Here is a 22,713-nt window from a genome sequence, read left to right as displayed (position 1 = left end):
AGATCCTCGAAATTTTGGAATCATCTTCGTTCTGTAGATATTTACCCTGAGCATGAAAATTTTGATAGAAAATGACGATTAAGAGCAATTTAAAACTCATATATAGCAATCTACTTTATCATAGCAGTTCTTGTTCCTCTAGGTAGCTTCTTGACATACAATTAGAATCATCAGAGGTTCACAGATTTAGGAGTTTTGCACGCAGCAGCTGTTGAGGTGAATGTTTAGGGTGCTAAGACTGCTAACCTTGTTTTAAAACCTCCTTATGAAATTCTTTGAGATCTACCCTGTTGTGGTGAGTGTCTACCTTTGAGTAAGGATGGCATTGGCTGAACGTAATAAAATTGCTTATTTTTACTGAAAGCTACCCCAGTTCAGTAACATCGGTCATTTCATGTATTTGTCGAACTTGATCTCTTCTTACCTTAGGGATTGTATGCTATTCGTAGTATTTTGTCAAATATTTCAGGTTAGTCGGATATCTCAGGTCCATGTGCTCACAACATTGTAAGAAGTTTACAAACTGTCATATGTTACATGTCCTAGAAGAGAGCCCACTGTAGCCTTTTTAGACATGCGAGGTACTTTGCTGGTAAGGCTGAGCCAATTAGGCTTATGGTTCCATCTGTCATATTTCTTACCAGATCCTCAATCTATATGTTGAATCTTCTTATTTAATATAGCCCCCAAAAAAACCTGGGAGGGTGAGTAGATTGTGTTTCGGTGGATGTAGGAAGAGCAATTGTTGGGTGATTGGGTTGATTAAACCTGATGTTGCCCCATAACTTGGCTTATATATAATAGTAAATGTTGCAGTTTAAAAGTTACTTGCATTTTTTTAAACTACTTTTCACCCATCTTACTTGACCCAAGATCTGCGTTACCCATCCAAATTTAATTCATTTTACAGTAAAGACAACTAAAATAAGTGCATGCACCCACTTGGACATATATCCGACTCTTAGATGCTTCAAATTTCAAAATCAACGACTTAGGGACATGTTTTAGAAGGATCTGTCCCTTGGATTTGGACTCGAAGATTTTATTCTGTTTTAAGATATAAGATAACCAAAGTATGATTTTCTCTCATGGTGTCAAAGAGATAGCAAAACAGGAAATGTAGCAACAAATCAACTTCTTAAAAACTTCTTTATTTGAGCCATCATCTTTACCAATTACCACAGATTTGAGCAAGGTTTTAAGGTTTTTCTTGGTAATAAGGTGCTATTTCTGATCTTTTTAAATTAGGTATTTGGTACCCAAATTAGTATAGAACTGGACGATGGCTTGAGCAGTTGGTATCCAAGTAGATAAGCCACTTCTTTTTCACAGATCTTGCATCATACAAACTTGAGCAGTTAAACATTAAGATACCAAAGAATATCATGTTTTGATACAAGTATTAGTTAATTAGCAAATATTGAAACACATAGGATACCAGGAATTATAAAATTCTAATTATCTTGTGCATTCAAGTAATCCCAATGTGTTCTTTAACAAAGTCAATAGTATGTTATAAAGCTATAGTTATGTTGTGTGTTAAACAATCTCAATGTGCTCTTTAAAAAACAGATATAAAATTAAATCCAGTTTACACAACATATACATACTAGAATATATTGTCATATTACGAACTTCAGAAAAATTTGAATCACATTGATATAAGGATTAAACAAAAACAATTGAATGATTGGAGAAAATTAAAGGGGCAACAATACAACCACAAGTCCACAACCATAGTGATCAATTTTGAATTAGCTCAGAAAAAGTAGTTGCCTCACCAATACGAGGATATTGTTAAAACATCCTGTCATCGGGACAACTGTAATAATTAAGTATAGTTATATCATTATATTCAATTAGAGCAAGCATATTTACAGTTCCAAATACTTAAAAGCAGATAAATAATTCCAGAGAATATAAATCAATTGCATAAACAAACTTATCCATAATAACAAGGGAAAGTGAGGGACTAAACCACAAAGGCATTGGAGGCGTGTTTTTGAGTTACAGAATTTAAATGTGATTGTCGGGGAACTTTGTTTGAGAGTTGCAGAATTCCGTTGTAGATGGCTAAAGGTCTGAGTTTATTCTTGAAGCTTTTTAGTTAAAAGTAAAATCAACTATAGACAGTTGCAAAATTGAAGAGCTTTGGTATTTGGGGATATGGACTTGTTTGGAAAGTTTTGGTATATGGGAGTTGTGTTTTGGTCTTTTAATTTATTTATTTTATCGGAAAGTTTTGTACTTGTTTGGGTCATTCTTTTATCCCAATTGTTATTCTGGCTGATCTCCCTTTTCTGTTTTTGTAGGGAGAAGAGAGAGGGGGGGGGGGGGGGGGGGGGTTATTGTCATTGTTGTGGAAGATCATTTATAGAATTGTTCTAACTGATTGAAGCTGCTTTAATTTCTTTGATAGGTTGAGTCAACTCAATCAATGATTCGCATTGTGGGTCTCTCAGCCACTCTACCTAATTATTTGGAGGTTTGTCCCTTTAGCTGTTGTTGATTTTATCATTGACAGAACATTATAAATTTTCTTAAATAAGAATAATTATGACCAAAGAACCATTTAGGTGGCACAATTTTTGAGGGTGAATCCGGAGTCGGGGCTCTTTTTCTTTGATTCTACCTACCGTCCTGTGCCTCTTGCACAGCAGTACATTGGTATCAGTGAGAAAAACTATATGGCTCGCACTGAGCTGTTGAACAAGATTTGCTACTACAAGGTAATATTTTCTACATAGTTTTGCTAATTTTTTCTTTTGAAGTGAGTGTTTATGTTTATCACCCATAACTTCATGACAGGTTGTTGAATCCCTAAAGCAAGGTCATCAATCAATGGTCTTTGTCCATTCACGCAAAGATACTGGGAAGACTGCTGAAAGACTGGTACATCTGCTTTATAAGTTTTTCTGCTGTCCATTGAACAAATTTAGGGTTTTATTCATTATATATTATGAAATATGAACAAATTAGCTGTTCTTCGTGGCTTCATCTGTTCATCAACGAAAGATAGACATTAATGATAGTTCTTGTTTCATTGCTGTTTCTCAAGTTGTCAAGTTCTTTGGGTCAGGATGTTTTATCTAGCCTCTCTTTGGTGCTATTGCATGGGGCTTTCCGGGAATGGTGTTGACTTTCAGTGTGAGTTGCACCTCATTAGTTTTCCTTAGAGATTCCAGGCTTTCCTACATAGTTTGATCTGATCTTGGGTGAATGGTATAATACCTCCAATGGAAAATACTGATGACAATAAAGGGTCAATCTTGGTCAATCAAGCAATATTAGTATGTAGAATATCTGAATGACGTAAAAGAAATAAGATGCCAATCACCACAGCCTCAATTTTACTGAGTATGAATTATGAAGATAGTTGTTAAAGGAATCACATTGTAAGAGCTATAAGCAGATTTTAGGAGATTGTTAGTGTAACTTCTATGAAAGATTCTCCATATTATAGCTTGGACTTGAGAGGGAACCTGAGTCTGAAATTGAGACTAGGGAGAATTTTCGAATCAGGATATTGGAAATGAAAATTAACCTTGTAATAGGATTGGTTATTAGAAGGATAGTGCTTTTTTAACGTGCTAAATTTGTCAGCTAGTTATTATATTTTTTCCTGAACTCTTTTAGATTTCAATGGCACATTCAGTATGAAAAACTAACCTTGGCTTCCCACTTGTAGCATAGAAGAAGCTTAGAAGCCTATATCCTGGTATTTGTTCTTGGTTTCAATATTTGGGGTTAACAATAAAAAATTATAATAAAAAAAGAAATTTTTGACGTATGATGAGTGTTGTAATTGTTATGGTATTAATCAGGTACTAACATATATCGAATGTGAAGTTGAATGCCTGCTGGCCTACTGTTTGACATTTCATGGTTTTCTTGTTAATTTTTTTTGTCTACAATAGGTTGAGCTTGCCCGAGAGGACAATAATCTAGAGCTTTTTCAGAATGAGACACATCCACAGTTTCACTTGATAAAGGCAAGGACCTCAACTGTTCTTCACTTACTCTTTGTTAACATGATTGCAGGTCACTGATGTATTTTGAACTGTTTACATTTCAGAAGGAGGTTATGAAGTCTAGAAACAGAGAATTAGTTGGACTCTTTGATTCTGGGTTAGGTATTCATCATGCTGGAATGCTTCGTTCTGATAGGGGTCTTACTGAGAGACTTTTTTCTGATGGATTGCTAAAGGTAAAATGCTTTTAACTTTTATTTCTTTATTGTTCATTTCCTGTTTTGAACTCTGTTTATTTCATGGATGATGTTTGCTGCAGGTGCTTGTCTGCACAGCAACTTTGGCATGGGGAGTTAACTTACCTGCTCACACTGTTGTGATCAAGGTTTGTTCTTTTCTTCTCTATTGCCTATAGAAATTTTAGAAATCAAAGTGGATTATTTTTTGATATTGGTAATGAAGGTGGTAACTATTTATCAAGTTGAGTATCACCCACAAAAAGTGGGGCTGCAGTTGTATATCATGTTATTCTCATATTTCGGCATGTGAAACTTTATAGTTTTAGGGAGGAAAAAAAAATTAATAACCTGGAAGACCAATGGTGTATAAGAAATGCCCTATGCTTGTTGTAGTTAATGGATGCCGAATATTGATATAATAATGCGTATTTTAGCTCACATTTGTTTCATTATCATTTCTAAGATGAGGCTTCATTTAGCCATTTATTGACTTGGTTAATTAGGATAACAAAACCTGTAGTGCTCTGTATAATCATGCTACCAACTGCAACATCATCTTCGATCATGCTCATTTGCATTGTGCTGTGTATTATGTAGTGTGCTCTTGCATGATGACATTGAAAGAACAATATTTTAAAGTTTCTGTTACACTCTTCTAGTCTTCTTTCTCCTTTTACTAATTTTATAATAGAAATTAAGGGTTGAAATGTTGAATTGCAAAATAAATCTTTGCAATGAATTTCTGGCACAATTTGTCTCAGAAAGTGTTGTTAAATATATTCCTTTGCTCATATGTACATGTATTCCTTTGACTACACAATTGTTGCAGTCAGAGCTCTGCAGTCATTTGTACATAGCCTAAATTTTAAAATTATGATCGTATCTCTGTTGTGCCCTTCAACGTTTGGTAATTGGTATGCCTGTAACAATTTCTTCATATATTACCACATTGCATCAAATTATTGGCATGGGTCATAGGAATGCTCTTGTTTTGCAGCAAAAATGTAACACAAGTTGATCCTGCTGAAATAATCCTGTCAGCCGCTCATTTGTTAACATTGTATCTACCCCATACTATTAGAAATCATAGGTTGGCATCTAGTATATGGAATCCTCTCAAATGGAGTGGGTTAAGTGATTTTTGTCCCTTCCTTTCTTAATAAGCATGTACATGATGCAGAATTTCTCTCATTGATGAAATATCTCTCAACAGTCTTTAATCCGGGTTGAGAGGTTTTTATCCCTCTTTCTCATCCATTGCATATTCTTCAACGTTCATTAATCCTGATTTGAAACATCAGATGCCTATACGTTTACTTCACCCTTCAAGTATAATATCAATGGATCACTGAATATGAAATCATTTTCCCTTGCAAGAATCAGAAATGCTTGTCCATTGCTTTCTGTTCCATCTGGGAAAATTAGTTTGGCTGAAAGTCCCATCTTGCTTGCGAGATAGTGGAACTAGAGATCTTTGTTGATCATGCGCTGTCCTGTCCACAGATAAGCCCATTTATCACTTGTTGGGGTTTTTTTTTTGAGAAGAGTCTTCATTACAAATAGTTTTTCTTGTACTCCCTCCGTCCCATAATATAATTCCTGTTTTCCTATTTTGGAGATCCAAAATGTTGTTCCTGTTTCTATTTTTGGATAGTATGTGAAGACTTTATACCCTCACTTTTTTTAACTTTATTCATTGTACTTCGTAAATTACCCTTGAATTTTACACATGTCATGTACTTTTTTTTTTCTCTCTCTCTCTCTAACTTTTGTCTATAGTTGTACTTTTCACTTTTATTAATGTATTTCATCTACTTTTTCTTCCTATTTCTTAAACACCGTGAAAAACACAAATAGGAACTATATTATGGAACGGAGGGAGTATAGAACTTCTTACTAACTGCCATTCAGGATGAAAATATTTCAAAAATTCTAATCAATTTATCTGATTGTAGAGTTTGGTCAAAATGATTAAAATTGGTTACGGTTGTTTGTTTGTTTGCTAATGCTGAATGCGAATTATGTGTTTTATTCCTTGACTATGAAAAACCCTGAACCAAAAGGCAGGTATTTCGTTTGGGAAATTCTGCATACCCTTCTATTGATCAACAACTCAAGCTTACATGTATATGCTTTAACTGATTAGGGCACACAAATATATGATCCAAAGGCTGGTGGTTGGCGGGACTTAGGCATGCTTGATGTTATGCAGGTGAGAAAATTCTTGTAGCTTTTGCTTGTGGCTTAGTTAACAGAATTTCTTGTATTCTGTCCGTTCTTTTTTAATTTCAATGTTGGAAGTTTCATGCTTGCCAATGCACTTTTTATACTCTTAATATCTCTAATTAGGTAAATATTATATTAATTAAATATCTTGAAAGTGTATAAATAAGATGAATCTAACAATTTCACATGAATATATTTATTCCTAATGTATAAATCACAAAAGTCGATCAAAGGAGCATGTGTGAATCGTGTAAATTTCCAAACATTTCAATTTAAAAAGAACAGAGGAAGTATTATTTATGGTTTCTATTTCTTAATACTCTTATTGATGATGTACTTTTAGATCTTTGGGCGTGCTGGAAGTAGGGATGTCAATGGGGCGGGGCGGGGCGGATGTTGGCCTTCCCATCCCCATCCCCACCTAATATTTTCATCCCCATCCCCATCCCCATCCCCGCGGCGGGTCCAATTTTCATCCCCATCCCCGCCCCACCGGGTACAACTAAAAAACCATCCCCGCCCCATCCCCCACTTGGATATCCATCCCCACCTTATCCCCACAAAAGACCCGCATAATCCCCACCCAAGATCCACCTAATCTTCGTATCTCAAATAAACAATCTTACATAATTAATACGAATTATAAAATAAAACATTCTACACACATTTTTGTGTTATAATATAAGTGTCATACAAAGTATTATAATTAATATTGTATTTCACGTAATTATTTTAAAAATAGTATAAAAGTATGTAATTTTGCTTTAAAAGATATATAGATGTGGGTATGAGGTGGGGATGGGGCGGGTATGAAGTGGGGCGGGGCGGGGCGGGGATGGGGCGGGTACAACTTAAAATCCACCCCCGCCCCATCACCCATGGCGGGTATGGTTTTTATCCCCATCCCCGCCCCACCACCCGCCAAACCGAGACCCATCCCCGCCCCACTGGGGCGGGGATGGGGCGGGTCTCCTACTTGACCCGCCCCACTGACATCCCTAGCTGGAAGGCCTCAGTTTGACAAAAGTGGTGAAGGCATTATCATTACATCTCATGACAAGTTAGCCCATTACCTGCGGCTACTTACTAATCAACTCCCTATTGAAAGTCAGGTAGTCTTTTGATGATCTTTTTGTTATGTAAAGTGATTAAGACTGCTTTAAGCTTTCTCTATTATCCCTGGTGAAGTGCTATCTTGAGAATCCGCAATGTTATCCTTGTCGTGGAGTGAAATAAGGAGTATTATGGCGGACATGATGATTTATTTTTGGATTTAGTCATTTAAATTCATGGTTTGATGTTATAGGTTTGAGATTGGATATCTGTAGTTAAGAGTATTTCATTTTTATGAAACTTTCCCATGCTAAAATATCCAAAATTTCTCTATTATAATTTCTTGTATTCTGTCTGTTCTTTTTTAATTTCAACGTTGGAAGTTTTATATTATTTCAGCCCTTACAATAAGCTTTACTTAACTACCAACAACTCTTTTACAAATAGGGGAGTTTTATATTATTTTATTTATTTAGTTTGATTTATATTGTTTAAAATATGTTTGTGCTACATGCATTATGGGTTGAGAATCAATAAAGCATGTGCTCTTGCGAGTTTTTTTTGTACTTGTGGGATAGAATTTTTTGATGTGAAAAAGGGATTTGCGGGTGTGTCCATGACCCAATCTTAATCTGTGTGTTCCACACTTGGTAAGGAGAACATGCTTCACGGGTGTGGATCAGGATACCTTGGGTGATCTAACCTGGTAGTTTGCTAGCTTTTGTTAGGATGTAACTTGTTGACTGTTGTTTGGGACCAAATGATGCTTCTATGGCATTCTTTGGCCAGATCTTTAGATTGGCTGGCGGCCAGGCATGCTGTTATGTTGTTTTTATACATGTTGTTTTGATATAGATAGTTCTTTGTCATCTTGCATCTTCTTTTTGTACACTGCATTATGCATCAATTAATTAGATTTGTCAAAAAGAAAAAGAAATTTCACGTCGAAGAAAAAAAACTGTAAAGGCTGAGTTTCTGACAGGGCTTATATTAATTTTTCTTTTGGCAGTTCATCAACTCCTTGAAAGATAATCTGAATGCTGAGGTTGCGCTGGGTACTGTCACAAATGTGAAAGAAGCTTGTGCTTGGCTTGGGTATACTTATCTATTTATAAGGATGAAGATGAATCCTTTGGCATATGGGATTGGATGGGATGAGGTATTCGTTAATCTGTTTAGTTTATATATTCTCGTATTTTTTCTTAAGTTTTGGAAATGCAGTTGTATTTCTGCAGGTTTGTGTAATGAACTAGAAACTTGTAGATGAAGAAGATTAAGGGAAGAAGTATAATTTGATTAGTAAATTAAGATAGTGTAATAGGCCTTAGAGAGGCTTGATATTCTGCATGAGTCTGAATTAACAAACTAAAACTCCTGATTACTCTCTCTTACACACATATGTATTGCCTTCTTCCGCAAGTTTTGGCAACAGACTTATAGTCATTCCCGATCATTTTCCTTCCGTAAGCCAGTTCATTACAGTTTGAAACCAAGAAATCATTTTTTTTGGTGGTGGGTGTAATGTTTTACAATTATGACTGTAAGGGCATTTGTTGTTCTCGTTTTGTTGTATATTCTTTGCTGAGATTTATCCTTCAGAGGGTTATTTTCTGAAGCTAACAATTGGTTTCCTTGATGGGGATTTGTAACTAAGCTAGTTTTGTATTAGTGTCTACTTACACATCTTCATCACCTATCGTCTGCTTGTTTTGACACTGGGCCCAGAAATAAGGTTTATATATCCCTCTAGGAACTTCTCATAAATTTTCTCTTATTTGTTACAGATAGTTGCGGATCCTTCTTTGGGTTTAAAACAAAGGTCTTTTATAACTGATGCTGCTCGTGCCCTTGATAAAGCAAAGATGATGCGTTTTGATGAGAAAAGTGGCAATTTTTACTGTACTGAGCTTGGTCGTATTGCAAGTCATTTCTATATACATTATTCCAGTGTGGAAACTTACAATGAATTGTTGAAGCGACATATGAGTGATAGTGAGGTAATTAGTCAAGATAATAGCTTCCTTAACCAATTTAATCTGTTGAGCTGATATTTCACTTATCTCCTTCATTGCATCAGATTTAGTTGAAAAAGTTCTAATATTGTTGAGGTTGCTAGTTCAGTTTATTTTATGGTGACTCTCTATTATTAGATCTTCTTGTACATTAGGCAATCAGGTTCCTTAGGACAAAAGCAATACACATTGGTATTTGGTTCTTTATTTATTTTGTGGATAATCGACCTGGGATATGCTGCTCACTATATCCTGTGGCGTCAGGATCTTCAGTTTATGATAATAATTTGTTTATTTTTTTTTTAATTTTTAATTTTTTTTTATGTTGGTTCATACTTTATACTGATGTAGGTTATTGACATGGTTGCACATTCTTCTGAGTTTGAAAATATTGTTGTAAGAGATGAAGAACAATTGGAATTAGAAAATTTAGCACGTGAATGCCCCCTAGAAATTAAAGGTGGTCCCTCCAGTAAACATGGGAAAATTTCTATCCTCATTCAGGTACATTTGGTCTCTCTGAATTTATACAGTCCCTCCAAAATATATTGTGTTGCATTTCTTTTTACGCTTCCTTTGCCATATTTCATGTGCCATAACTTCAGTATTACTCTTCTTTTAGCATAATTTTTGATCAGTTTAATTATAGTATCAACAGATGGCTGTCTTGGTATATTATAGTAGTTGCAATTTATTAGAGATGTAGTGGCTTACATCTTTTGAATACAATAATCAGTACGATTATGGACTGTTCTGTTTATGTTATTATTTGCAGTTATACATATCGCGTGGATCCATAGAGGCTTTCTCATTGATTTCTGATGCTGCATATATAAGTGCAAGTTTGGCTCGTATTATGCGTGCTTTATTTGAGATATGCTTGCGGAGAGGATGGTCTGAGATGTCAGCGTTCATGTTAGAATACTGTAAGGCTGTTGATCGTCAAATCTGGCCCCATCAGCATCCACTCAGACAATTTGATAGGGATATCTCCTTAGAGGTTTTTTTGGGAGCTTTCCTACTCTTTTACACTTTAACAGTTTAAAGTAGTTTTTGATAAATGTATTTTATTTATTTCAGATCTTGAGGAAGCTCGAAGATCGAGGGGCTGATCTGGATCGCCTTTATGATATGGAAGAAAAGGATATTGGAGCTCTGATTCGTTATGTACCTGGAGGGAAGGTAATCCTTGTGATTGTATGTGAACCTTTTGATGTTGAGAATAACTTCTTTACTGCATTTGCAGACAGTGAAGCAATATTTGTCATTTTTTCCAATGGTCCTGTTATCAGCCACTGTCAGTCCTATCACGAGAACTGTCTTAAAGGTTATTCTAGTTTTTCTTTTCATAAGTTATATTTCCTCTATAAGACTGAATCTATTAACTCCATATTGTCATGGATTTAGCTACTGGATACACCATCTACTGGCTGACATAATCCTTCTTAATTGCTATTGTAATTATTGTCCAGGTTGATTTACTTGTAACTCCTGATTTCATTTGGAAGGATCGTTTTCATGGAACTGCTCAGCGGTGGTGGATTCTTGTTGAGGTGCTATGTTTGCTTCGAGATCCTAACTTTATTATTAATATATTTAATTATGTTAAAAATCTCAGAGCTACTTTCTTTTGGGATAAAATATTTGTTGGAGTAATAGAGATTTTGCATTTGTTTTGCCGACTTGCATGTATAATCATTGATTTTATTGCATCTCTCTTCACTTTCTTCCTCATTTACCCAAGTGACTTCACTTCTTTGCTATTTTTTCTCCATTTTTCTCATCTATTTTTTAGATTCTTAAAGATGAAACATGTGAAGGTGAATATATAAAGGAGTGTCTATTCCCTCTCGAAAACCTTTTACTCATGTGATTAATAACAAATAGAAGAAATAATTAACATTAAGGTATCTAGATATCACTCCTTTTTTTATACTCACAACATTATTTCTTTTTACTCATGTCTCTCCTTTTTATAATCAATAAAGTTAATTAATTACATTTAATCTTGTCAAAAAAAAAAAAAAAAATTTACATTTAATCAACAATATTTCTTTCAGTTTCCCACAAGCTTAAATATGGACTGTGTAACATTAATCGGTTAAAGAATCTAGATTCTAGGCATTCCGTAACTTGAATAATTTAAGTAACCAAATGAGGTGTTTCATTTTCTTAAAGACACACCTCAAGCAAAATAATTTATAAGAAGTAACCTGTGCATCCAACTGGCCAAATAACTGGTTGATTATAAAAAAGGAAAGACGTTTTACGGACGATACTTATCTTGTTTACGGTAACAATTAAATATTAGCATCTTTCTATGTTTTAAAGTTCTAATCCATGTCATCTTATCTAGCTTGAAAACAAAACTCCCCAGTATATCAACCGAAAGAAGTGGAAATAAGAATTATTTTAGAGATCTAAATTAATATTAATAATTAAGGAAAAGATTTACTTAGATTGATGACAAAATGTAATTATTGATATTAGTAAAGGAATGTGTTAGATGATGAGAAAGTACCGTATATAATAGATTGATTGTCACAGTATGCGACTTAAACGAGGAATTTCTTATAGAGTAGAAAGAGTATTGAAGATACGTAAGGATTTTCCAATTGTAACCATATGGAAGAAGTTAAAATGGGAATGGTAGCCTAAAAAGAAGGAATCATTGCTAACTACCCTTTAGCTATTGTGGACTGTGAAAATATACAATAATAATGATTGCATTAAAAAATAACACCCTAATATTAATTAGGAGGATGTTACCCATATTAAATTAAAAAAAGCGGCTTCACACGGGGAAGTATGCATGTTTATATCCTCCATTACCATTATGGCATAGATAAAACAGTAAAGTAAATTGTCTTGGTACTTATATCTTGTTAAAGTATGATTGCAATATTTAATTGGCTTAAGGTTTCTTGCTTGATTAATATGTTTTTCTTTTTCTTTTGAATTCATTCTATCAATAATTATATTTCTGATGATAATAAGAAGTGTAATTAGATCTCTATAAGATTATTAGACCCACAATGTTGTGTAATATATGGCTCTGGTTGGCCTTCAACAGTTCAACATGTGAGTTGTTTTGTTGTGAATTTTCATTATCTATTGGCAACAATGCAACATACATGGGCTTAGACTTCATGTACAATATAATTTATCTTAGAACTCTAGAAAGATAGAATAATAATTTTCTTTTGGTCATACTTTTGATCCTGTCTCTTTTGCCTTCTTCAGGTATGTGTACATAAGGGCTTTGTCTTGCTCCTAGTATATAAACCCTTTCTTCCTGCATTAATGTGCATATTTTAATTTTCATGTTACAAACTTTAATCGTAATTTCTCATCAGTTTTTGGGAAATGCATAGTCATGTGGAATCTTGTTAGATCTGCCTTGATGTTATGAATTAATATAGCTTTGGACAGAATTTCGAGATTAGATGCAAGCATAAAGCAATGAATGATGTTTTATTCTGGAAAACAGCAATAAGAAGGATAATTCAAACTTTCGAGATATTCAGTAGAAATTAATCAATCAAACATCATTTTATTGCTTTATTCTTGCATTTGATCTCCAAATTTGTCCAAAGTTAAGTTAAATAAAACTCAATGCGTATCTTTAAATTAGCAAAATTTATAATATAATGATACACAAGTAAAGATAAAGATGGTCAAAAGTGTGTCTTAGAGACCATTAAAGTCCAATTGTGCAGAATATCATGTGTCAGAGGGAGTATCCTCTTGCACACAGCTCTTGAAGTTTATTTAACGATAATTCTATTTATTTAATGCTGCATTTGCTTTTTTGTTGTATTAATTGTGTTTTGGACAGTTGTGGTTATCAAATTCTAGTAAATGTTATAAGACTTGTCTTGAGGCAAACTGTTTTCATTTAACCTGGACAAAGGTTTAATCTGACTTTGTGGCGGGTTTTCGTTGTTAGTCTAACATCAATAAACATGCACTGCTTTTATTCTTGCAGGTTATTTATATAGCACCCTTGAAGGCCCTAGTCCGAGAAAGAATGAAAGACTGGAAAAGGCGACTTGTCACTCAGCTGGGGAAAAAGATGGTACACTGGATATTTTTCTAGTTGATTTGGAGAAAGGATTTTGTTTGGTTATTTCTTTTTGTATGGTTAAATAATTTCAATGACATTTCATGTGATCAGGTTGAAATGACTGGTGATTTTACTCCAGATTTAATGGCCCTTTTGTCAGCAGATATCATCATTTCTACTCCTGAAAAGTGGGATGGAATCAGCCGTAACTGGCACACTCGAAGCTATGTTAAAAAGGTTCTCCCTTTCACCTTTTGCTATGGTTTCTCTTAGTTAATATCTCTCTCTGTTGCCTCCTTCCTTTATTAGTTGAAATTCAATGGTACATTGAAATGCGTGCGTGTGTGTGTAGGTAGGTAAGGCTTATGATTTTTTGTGTATTTGCTACCTTTTAAGCTGTTTGATAACCTGATCTGTAGGTAGGGCTTATGATTTTGGATGAGATTCACCTACTTGGAGCTGATCGTGGACCAATTCTTGAGGTAATATTGATCGCAAATGCATGTATGTTGTCACTTGGGTGGGTCAGATTTGCAACGATGAATCAGACCCCCTATTAATTCTGTCTTATTTGTTTGGTTCCTCTATCCCTTTTATTCTCATTCTCTTCCACTAATTCTATTACTCATTGAATACTAATATGTTATATAGTGTATATTTGCAAATTATGTATGAAGTCATAACAGTGTTAATATTTGCAATGTGCGTGCCTTTGCCCCATGCCTTGTTTTTGGAAAGTGATCATTCCTCAGAGCTCCTCATATGTGCTAAAACTATGAAGGGCTCAAGGTGAAACCAAACTACCATACCACTAGGGATTAGGGAGATTATAAGGGCTTCCGGTTCATATATAAATAAAAATCAAATGGCAACCTAAAGAGTGAACTGATTGCCTCAACCTAAAGAGAACAAATAGGGATACCCCTCCCCCAAATTAAGATACTAGATAGTTTACCATATCATCCTTGCACACTTATTCTGTATAAGGCTATGAGCGTCATGGTCTTATGGAAAACTAACTTTGGTCTGGTAAGTAATCTAAAGGTAACATCTGGACAGTAATGTTAGGTTGGATTATTAACAATTATATTGCATCCTTTTCATTGAAAATATCCTTTTCATCCCACTTTCCACTTATTAAAATAATAGAAGGGTCGCACAGGTAGGCATGATGGGGCTGTAAATTAACTTTACCTATGCCCAAAGGCTTATAGGCCTATATTCTGTAAACTTTCTACCGTACTAAAGAGTGTAAGACTGTAACAACCAGTCACCGAAATTTGAACTCTGATCCCTGGATGGTGGTGAAAGGCTACAGTCTTAGCCAGTCCTCTAAGTTGGTTTCTTACTCTTGTGCTCAAGAAAATTGTTGTTAGAATATACCTTAAAATTGTCACTCCCCTTCACATTACCATAACGGGGATGTTGTTATGGTTTTCTGTTTTGGGCCTAATTTTTGGTTTATTTTATATTTGTTTAGGAGTTCTACATAAACTCCTTAGGCTATTAACCTAGCATATCCTCTAATATTTGTGTTCGATTTTGTTCTTTGCATTTGGACGTAGCTACTTTAGTGAACCATGTAAATTTGTGTGAATCATTTTCACATCTGTTACAACGATTGTCTCTGTAATTTTTTGTATTGCTCTTACTCTTAAGTCTGAAGCTAACTTTATCTGTTTATGTTGCTGAGAATGATCCATTATTGTTTCAGGTTATAATCATGTCTAACCTGCTTTGTTTGACGATCTTTTAAGCAATTCATGCAACTATCATTTCTATATTGCTAATGGCAGCTTGTGCTTTTTAGGTCATTGTCTCAAGGATGAGATATATATCATCACAGACAGAACGTTCAGTGCGATTTGTGGGTTTATCAACAGCTTTAGCAAATGCAGGGTATGTAATTATTTCCTTAGGAATATCTGTATTAGTCTTTCCTTCCTGACTGTGCATTTGTGCTAATATTGTCTAATTACCCTTGTTTGTGTTCATTGTATTACAACAACTGTGCAATGAAATCTATAGTTTATGTAGACAAAGAGGAAGCAGGGTATTAATAATATAGTACTTTGACATGTGAGGTGGTGAGTTTGGCATTGACTTACATATATTTCACTATTGTAAGAAACACTTGTTATATGTATTGTCCATATTAGCTGCGTCAGTGATGCTTCAATGATCTGTAAAACAAATTTGAATTACCCAATTTGTGCCATAGACTGTTATGTAGGAGTTAAGATATTCTGTTAAATACTCCATATAAAACTTCAAAAGTGCCAGAAACTTTTGAATTGCTATTCAGAGAGCTACACATCTTGCTTGAGGAAAAAGCTACTAGTATTTAAAATTTTATCCTACATTCTACAACTATTAGGGTTATATCTGAGATCTGATATAGGGGCCTTATAATTCGTTATAGAGTAATGATAATGTTGTATTTGCCACTAAAAAATCAAGCCCAGGAACCTTGAAAACCACTCATTTTAACACTTAACCAAATTGATGTCTATGATCCACCTTGGCCAGCAATTGCTGCAATAGACTAGTTCTTTCTGAACTCGATTTTGTATAATTCGATTTTTTTCCCATATTTTCCCTTATTGCATCTCCTCCTTCACTTCATTCTTCCCCATCGGTAGGCCTACCTGCTTTGGAAGCTGCTTTCCCCACCCCCACCCATTTTGACTAGTTACCGATAATGCTGTTGTTATTTCTTGCATCTTTGACTTAAACCACTCTTAATTCACATTCTCTCCGTAGAAGCCCCTCCCCTTGCAATTGGCAAGTCTGCAAGCCACAATTGATTCCTTTCATGTCTTAGTCAGCCTTACCCTTCCTTTTTCCCGCCAACAACCTCGCTTATACCTTAACCACATTTTTTTCTTCTTCCTTCCCTTTCTTTTTGTTTAATTTCCTGCAGCCACCTTTAGGGTTTCAGGCACTTGTCAATATAAAGCCAAATATACAAAATAAGGTGTGAATAACTCTCTTCATAAACTTTGCGTAATCACCATCGATGAAGTTTTAACAAAAACACATAATCCAAAGTTATAAATAACTCAAAGAAGCACAAAAATAAAATGGTATCTACATAAGCTAATGAAATTCAAATTTGTGTATCTTCTTGGTGCAATAAAATAATACATCTTTGAATCATTTATATACTTATAAGTTATAAGTGTGGCTAAAAATAGATGAATTCCTACTTTACATATTTTATGAATATGTAAATAAAACTTTGAAACTCTGTTTGTGATTTTTTTGATTAAATAAGTTGTATTACTTGATAATCTATTCATACTATCAACCATATAGGAATTTGGCTGACTGGCTGGGTGTCGGTGAAGTGGGACTCTATAATTTCAAGCCGAGTGTGCGACCTGTACCACTTGAAGTCCATATCCAGGTCAGTGAAATTGCTCTTTTCAATTGGCTTAATATCTGACTATGAAGGTATAATGATCAGAGTGTTGTTTGCATATGCTCCTAAAGTCTAAGATATGTGTGATTACTCTCTTAGAGGAGCGTTTCTTCTAAATATCATGATGCGTGAATTTCCTTATTGCCAAGAGTTGGCTGCATAGATTATTCTTCATTCTATATCTGATGGATTCTGAAAATTTAGGATGAATTTCAACATAAATGATGTTAAAACAATAAAAAGACCATATCAAAACTGCGAGCTGTATTCTACATTCCAATTTCTGTACCACAAATCATATTGTACTGGGTACCATGTAACATTGGTGCTGCTTGACTGGCTATTGTGGCTGAAAAGTAATTGCTAAATTTCAGAAACATCAGCTTTATAGAAATAGATCTGTAATCATAACGTCTTTGTAGGTTAGAGTTGGGTTGCTTGCTTCTTTGTGGTGCTACACTATGGGGTGTATCTTTGGTCTTAGGTTTGTTAAAAAATTGCTCTTGTTTTAACATTAGTTGTAAATTTGTAATAGTTTAGCTCACAATTGTAGATATGTTTACATCTTTAAATATTTGTCTTTTGGTTATTGTCTTTTAGTTCTAGATACCTATTGTTTTGGTGTTACAAGATATTGATTTGAGTATTGCAAAAAGGTGAATGGTTATCTCTGCCTCTCATGTACAGGGATACCCTGGGAAATTCTATTGTCCAAGAATGAATAGCATGAATAAGCCTGCGTATGCTGCTATCTGTTCACATTCACCTACAAAGCCAGTTCTTATTTTTGTTTCCTCGCGTCGACAAACAAGACTTACTGCTTTGGACCTAATTCAGGTACAGAGGAGTATCTTTGGACTGGTTTTGTTTATTTCCCATTATTATTATTTTTTTTTTTTTTTTGTAGATCACTGCTTTTACGTTCATGGATGTTTATGACATTTTTGCTGCTGTCCTTGCCCTTCACTTGTATTTAGTATGCTGCATCTGATGAGCATCCAAGGAAGTTCTTGAATATACCAGAAGATGCACTGCAGATGATTCTTTCCCAGATAACAGATCAAAACCTAAGGCACACCTTGCAGTTTGGAATTGGTTTGCACCATGCTGGATTGAACGACAAGGATCGATCTGTAGTTGAAGAATTGTTTGGAAACAACAAGATTCAGGTTCATCTGCTGACTTAGTCTGGAAGCTTTTTTTTGGTGTGATGTAAAATTTCCGTGTATTGATTTAAAATAGCACCCATTTTCCCTGTCTTGCTCATGTTTTGATTATATTGCAGCGTTTTGTGCTCCATAACGTATACTTCTATAATGATTAATTTAAGTATTTTGATTTTTCCTTGATAGGTATTGGTGTCAACTAGTACATTGGCTTGGGGTGTGAATCTTCCTGCACATCTTGTTATTATAAAGGTTAGCCTACTATAAAGTGTATCCAATCTTGCTATGATATATGCAAGTTTTTTCTCTCTCTCTCTTTTTTTTTTTTTTAATCTGCTACTATCACTTTCCCTCTGGCCTATACAGAGATGCTTTGTTGATTCTATTAATTCCTGGTACTTTTAGTATGGAGCTTATATATATATATATATATATATATATATATATATATATATATATATATATATATATATATATATATATATATATATATATATATATATATATATATATATATATTATTGACTAGAGCGTATTTGGGTAGTTTAAGCTGAAGGAGGGAAAAAGTGGTGGATGTATAGATGGTGGGACAAGACTTGGTTGTTAGTGGGTCAAGACGTAAGAAGATAACCTTTCAAAGGGTTTAAATGGTTTGGGCCAAAGCTGTGCATGGGTCTTTCATGGGTTGATTATGGACAGGTCATTAAACAAGCAAGAAAATATGAAATGGAGAGAGGCAAAGATAATTGCAAATGACTACAGAATTACACAATTAGTTTTCTTTATCCCAACTATTTGCATTTACAAAATTATTGGGAAACCCTGTCCTTTAAAGCCAAACCCATTTAACACCCTTTAAAATTGTCCTAACCCTATTAAAACCAGATCTAGTAAGGACAGGGAAAATATTTTCTTTTCTGTTTGTTTAATTAATGTTCATAATCATACTGACGGATATTTGCATTTAGGAGTAGGTTGATGTTTAGCTTTCCTATTCTCTTTCATATTGCCTGAATCTGGTCCTAGGTTATTACCATTTTGAGGGTGCTTCGACTATGTATTTTAATGTTTGTGTGTCAATGATTGGCAGTATCTGTTAATATTAAGTGGCTGGGTTGTGGAAGATGATTATGTATACAATCTTTATCGGGTAAGAGAGAAGGGATATGCAATATTAATGATAAAGTAGGTTAGGATTGAAATACCTGCGACTGCACCTTTTTTTTTTTTTTAACTTACGAAGAAATTGTGAATGCAACCGGTTATTAGGGAGACAACTCAGAAGAGAATCCAATGCACTCCCATTTAGAAAGGAAGCTTGATAGGTTATGCATAAACCTTTCCCTTTACCTCTTTCAATGGTTGGTGCATGTATAGGAATTCACTAAAAGAAATTGTACTCATAATCCTCACTTTACAATTGAGTCAACAGCTGAGGGCTGAATGTCACAACTTTTTCCAAAATATGACGATGAAAATGAGTTATTCAACTTAATGGCTCTTATTTTTACTTTTGCAGCTATTTCTTGCATCTCCAGGTTTTCCTCTATGATACCATTCATCTCCTGAGTGTCACCTTTTAAAATCATGAGTTTTTTGTTGAATGACAGGGAACAGAGTTTTATGACGGGAAATCAAAAAGATATGTTGATTTTCCTATAACAGATATCTTGCAAATGATGGGCCGTGCTGGTCGACCTCAATATGACCAGCATGGGAAAGCAGTTATTTTGGTTCATGAACCAAAAAAGAGTTTCTACAAAAAGGTATTATATACATATTGCTTTGAAATTCAATCATGAGAATGCATTTTTGAATCTGTTTGCTAAAAGCATTTTTTCTATTTGCAGTTCCTTTATGAACCCTTTCCAGTTGAGAGTAGTCTCAGAGAGCACTTGCACAATCACTTCAATGCAGAAATTGTGTCTGGCACGATTTGCCATAAGGAGGATGCCATCCACTACTTAACCTGGACTTATCTTTACCGAAGGCTGGTAAATTTCTACTTATTACTTTACGAACTTTTATTGCATGTGGATTGTGATGATAAGCATTGGAGTTTCTCGTTATCTATAAATTGAATATCTAAATCCTCGATAAGCTATTGTTACTCTTTGCTTCCTTACTGTTGCTGAACTGTCTGTTTGTCCTCTTAGGTATAATACGTTTTCTTCATTTGTTTGCCTTTTTACTCAGATTTTTTCTTTTAGTTTGAAGTGTTGATATTTATCTTACAACCCAAAGGAAAATTATACACTTCATTATAACAAATAAACAACAATTATGTCTATATAGTTTTATTATCTTTGCTGGATTCGTGTTTTCATTAGTGTAATAGTCGTTCTCTTCAACAGAAAGTGCATTAATAGGCTACTTGTTAGATACAATGCAGTCCACATGGAATTACTGGCAGATCTATTTAGTGGGCCTAGTGGCCTATGGTGGCACGTTCATTTAATTTACAATTTACTGTGCCAATATGTTCATTTCTTTTGAATACTTATTATTTTTTGCCTGGTTAAAGCTAGTGTAAAGAATGATCAGAATAAAAGGATCTTAAGATGCGCCTTTTTTGCTACTTGGTATACTCATTTCATAATTGTCATGGTTTATCTATAAGATGAGTGTGTGTTGTTAGTATGTTTTTTCTGATATATAGAGATGAAAATAGGATTTAATCTTAGGACTGCCCTTCAAGACTTAACATATTAAGCCGACGATTTTCTCATTCACCTTTTTTTTACAACTCTAATTTGTGCTCAAGTCCGTCTCATGTGACTTACAGTGCTACCCCTAATAGAAAATACCGGATCCCCGCCACTGGGCAAAAAAAAAAAAAAAAAATACTGGCTTTCACGTTCTGGTTGTCATATTATCATCTGTGTCATTTTATCTGCAAAAACTAATCACATTTTACATTCAATCTAGACGGTTAATCCAGCTTATTATGGTTTGGAAGATATCAATCCAGTGGTCGTGAGCTCTTACTTATCAAGGTAATGAATTAGTGGCTCATTTCTTTTTCCATGACTTCTTTTATAAAGGCATTATTAGTATTAATATTTTCATCCTTCTAACTCTCTGTCGCAGGTTGGTGCAAAGTACATTTGAGGATCTAGAAGACAGTGGTTGTATAAAAATGGTTGAGGATAGTGTGGAACCGATGATTCTAGGCTCGATTGCATCTCAATATTACCTTAGTTATTTGACCGTGTCAATGTTTGGCTCCAACCTTGGACCAGGCCTTTCGCTTGAAGTGAGTGTTAGCTTGAGATGTGATTGTTTGTTTTCAGCTCCCATCTTTTTCTTTTAATCAGATCCTTCTCTCCTAGGTTTCGTTGCATATATTATCTGCTGCTTCAGAGTATGATGAGCTTCCTGTGCGGCATAATGAGGTATAATTATAAATGCATTATTTGCCATAAGAAATTTTGGCTCTGAAACTTAGCATATTTTTTTTTGGTAATGTATCTCTCACTATTATCATTTATGCAATAAGAAATTTTATTCGATGATGGAAATTTCAATCGGTATCTATATGTTATGTCATTTATAAATATGAGTACCAAGGCTTAGAGAGGGTGTCACTAATCTGCAAAAATAGTTATGCTTAATCAACAACAATCACTTAAAATTGAAAATTTTGCCAGCTGCACTCAACTTTATGAATAATTAACAAGTCATTCTAGGTCTCTAGTCTTCCTTGATTTAACACTTAAAGCTGCTACCTCTCTCTCTCTCTCTCTCTCTCTCTCTTTCTCTCTCTCTCTCTAGGAAAACCACAATGCAACATTAGCTGAGAGGCTTCCATACAAGGTGGATAAGAATCGTCTTGATGATCCACATGTTAAAGCAAATTTGCTCTTTCAGGTCATTCCTTTATCCATATTATCTATTATGTCACCTCTTTGCATTTTTATACTGTGAAGTTGACTTTAGATATTCTGGAATATACTATAAGTGAAGAAACTTTGAATACAGGCACACTTTTCCCAGTTAGAGCTGCCAGTCAGCGACTATTTGACAGATCTAAAGTCTGTTTTGGATCAGAGTATACGTATAATTCAGGCCATGATAGATGTATGTGCCAACAGTGGATGGCTTTCTAGCACACTTAATTGTATGCATCTAATGCAGATGGTCATGCAGGTATTTTTCTTCCCATATATATATGTCTTTTATTTTTTTGTCATAAGAATTAGCCTATATGTGCTTACATTGCTTTATATGCAGTCTGTTGTAGTTATATTTAAGCTGACATAGGTAGCTTGTTACCCAATAAACAATGATGTTCGTGACTTTTAATTTCAGCTTCTCTTTATCTTTAATTTTTTATGTAAGATTTCAAGTTATTGATTTACTAATGCTTCTGTTGATGGCTTTCTGCTTGGTTTTGTCTGTACAAATGGTTTTTGTGTGTGTATATGCATGAGCTTGTCAGAATTCTATTTGAAGTTTACTAGGAAGTTTTACTATATGCCTGAAGTATGTTTCCAGATTATTAGCTCTTCTCCAGGTAAGGAGTTCTAGTAAGCATCTTAAAATTGCAAGTCTAA

General features: G+C 34.5%; 1 protein-coding gene across 1 annotated transcript in view; it reads left to right on the top strand.

Annotated features, from left to right (window-relative positions):
* LOC145567345 (DExH-box ATP-dependent RNA helicase DExH14-like) overlaps positions 1–22,713 on the top strand; it is a 38,883-nt gene that overhangs the window by 13,575 nt on the left and 2,595 nt on the right. Inside the window, exons 13-43 of the mRNA XM_081626610.1 lie at positions 2,420–2,485; positions 2,577–2,729; positions 2,809–2,892; positions 3,918–3,992; positions 4,076–4,207; positions 4,291–4,356; positions 6,357–6,422; positions 6,780–6,798; positions 7,439–7,548; positions 8,499–8,648; positions 9,274–9,486; positions 9,853–10,005; positions 10,277–10,501; positions 10,582–10,683; positions 10,748–10,828; positions 10,974–11,054; positions 13,490–13,579; positions 13,679–13,804; positions 13,987–14,049; positions 15,378–15,466; positions 16,886–16,976; positions 17,679–17,828; positions 17,969–18,160; positions 18,344–18,409; positions 19,768–19,923; positions 20,008–20,151; positions 21,086–21,153; positions 21,248–21,413; positions 21,490–21,552; positions 21,932–22,027; positions 22,139–22,306. Coding sequence (XP_081482736.1) covers positions 2,420–2,485; positions 2,577–2,729; positions 2,809–2,892; positions 3,918–3,992; positions 4,076–4,207; positions 4,291–4,356; positions 6,357–6,422; positions 6,780–6,798; positions 7,439–7,548; positions 8,499–8,648; positions 9,274–9,486; positions 9,853–10,005; positions 10,277–10,501; positions 10,582–10,683; positions 10,748–10,828; positions 10,974–11,054; positions 13,490–13,579; positions 13,679–13,804; positions 13,987–14,049; positions 15,378–15,466; positions 16,886–16,976; positions 17,679–17,828; positions 17,969–18,160; positions 18,344–18,409; positions 19,768–19,923; positions 20,008–20,151; positions 21,086–21,153; positions 21,248–21,413; positions 21,490–21,552; positions 21,932–22,027; positions 22,139–22,306 — 3,504 coding nt within the window. The remainder of the gene's footprint in view (positions 1–2,419; positions 2,486–2,576; positions 2,730–2,808; positions 2,893–3,917; positions 3,993–4,075; positions 4,208–4,290; positions 4,357–6,356; positions 6,423–6,779; positions 6,799–7,438; positions 7,549–8,498; positions 8,649–9,273; positions 9,487–9,852; positions 10,006–10,276; positions 10,502–10,581; positions 10,684–10,747; positions 10,829–10,973; positions 11,055–13,489; positions 13,580–13,678; positions 13,805–13,986; positions 14,050–15,377; positions 15,467–16,885; positions 16,977–17,678; positions 17,829–17,968; positions 18,161–18,343; positions 18,410–19,767; positions 19,924–20,007; positions 20,152–21,085; positions 21,154–21,247; positions 21,414–21,489; positions 21,553–21,931; positions 22,028–22,138; positions 22,307–22,713) is intronic.

Source organism: Chenopodium album, chromosome 11 (assembly GCF_948465745.1).
Source record: "Chenopodium album chromosome 11, dcCheAlbu1.1, whole genome shotgun sequence".
NCBI classification, from domain to species: domain Eukaryota; kingdom Viridiplantae; phylum Streptophyta; class Magnoliopsida; order Caryophyllales; family Amaranthaceae; genus Chenopodium; species Chenopodium album.
Note: the sequence above shows the minus strand (reverse complement) of the source record. Positions and strands in the feature narration are given on the sequence as shown.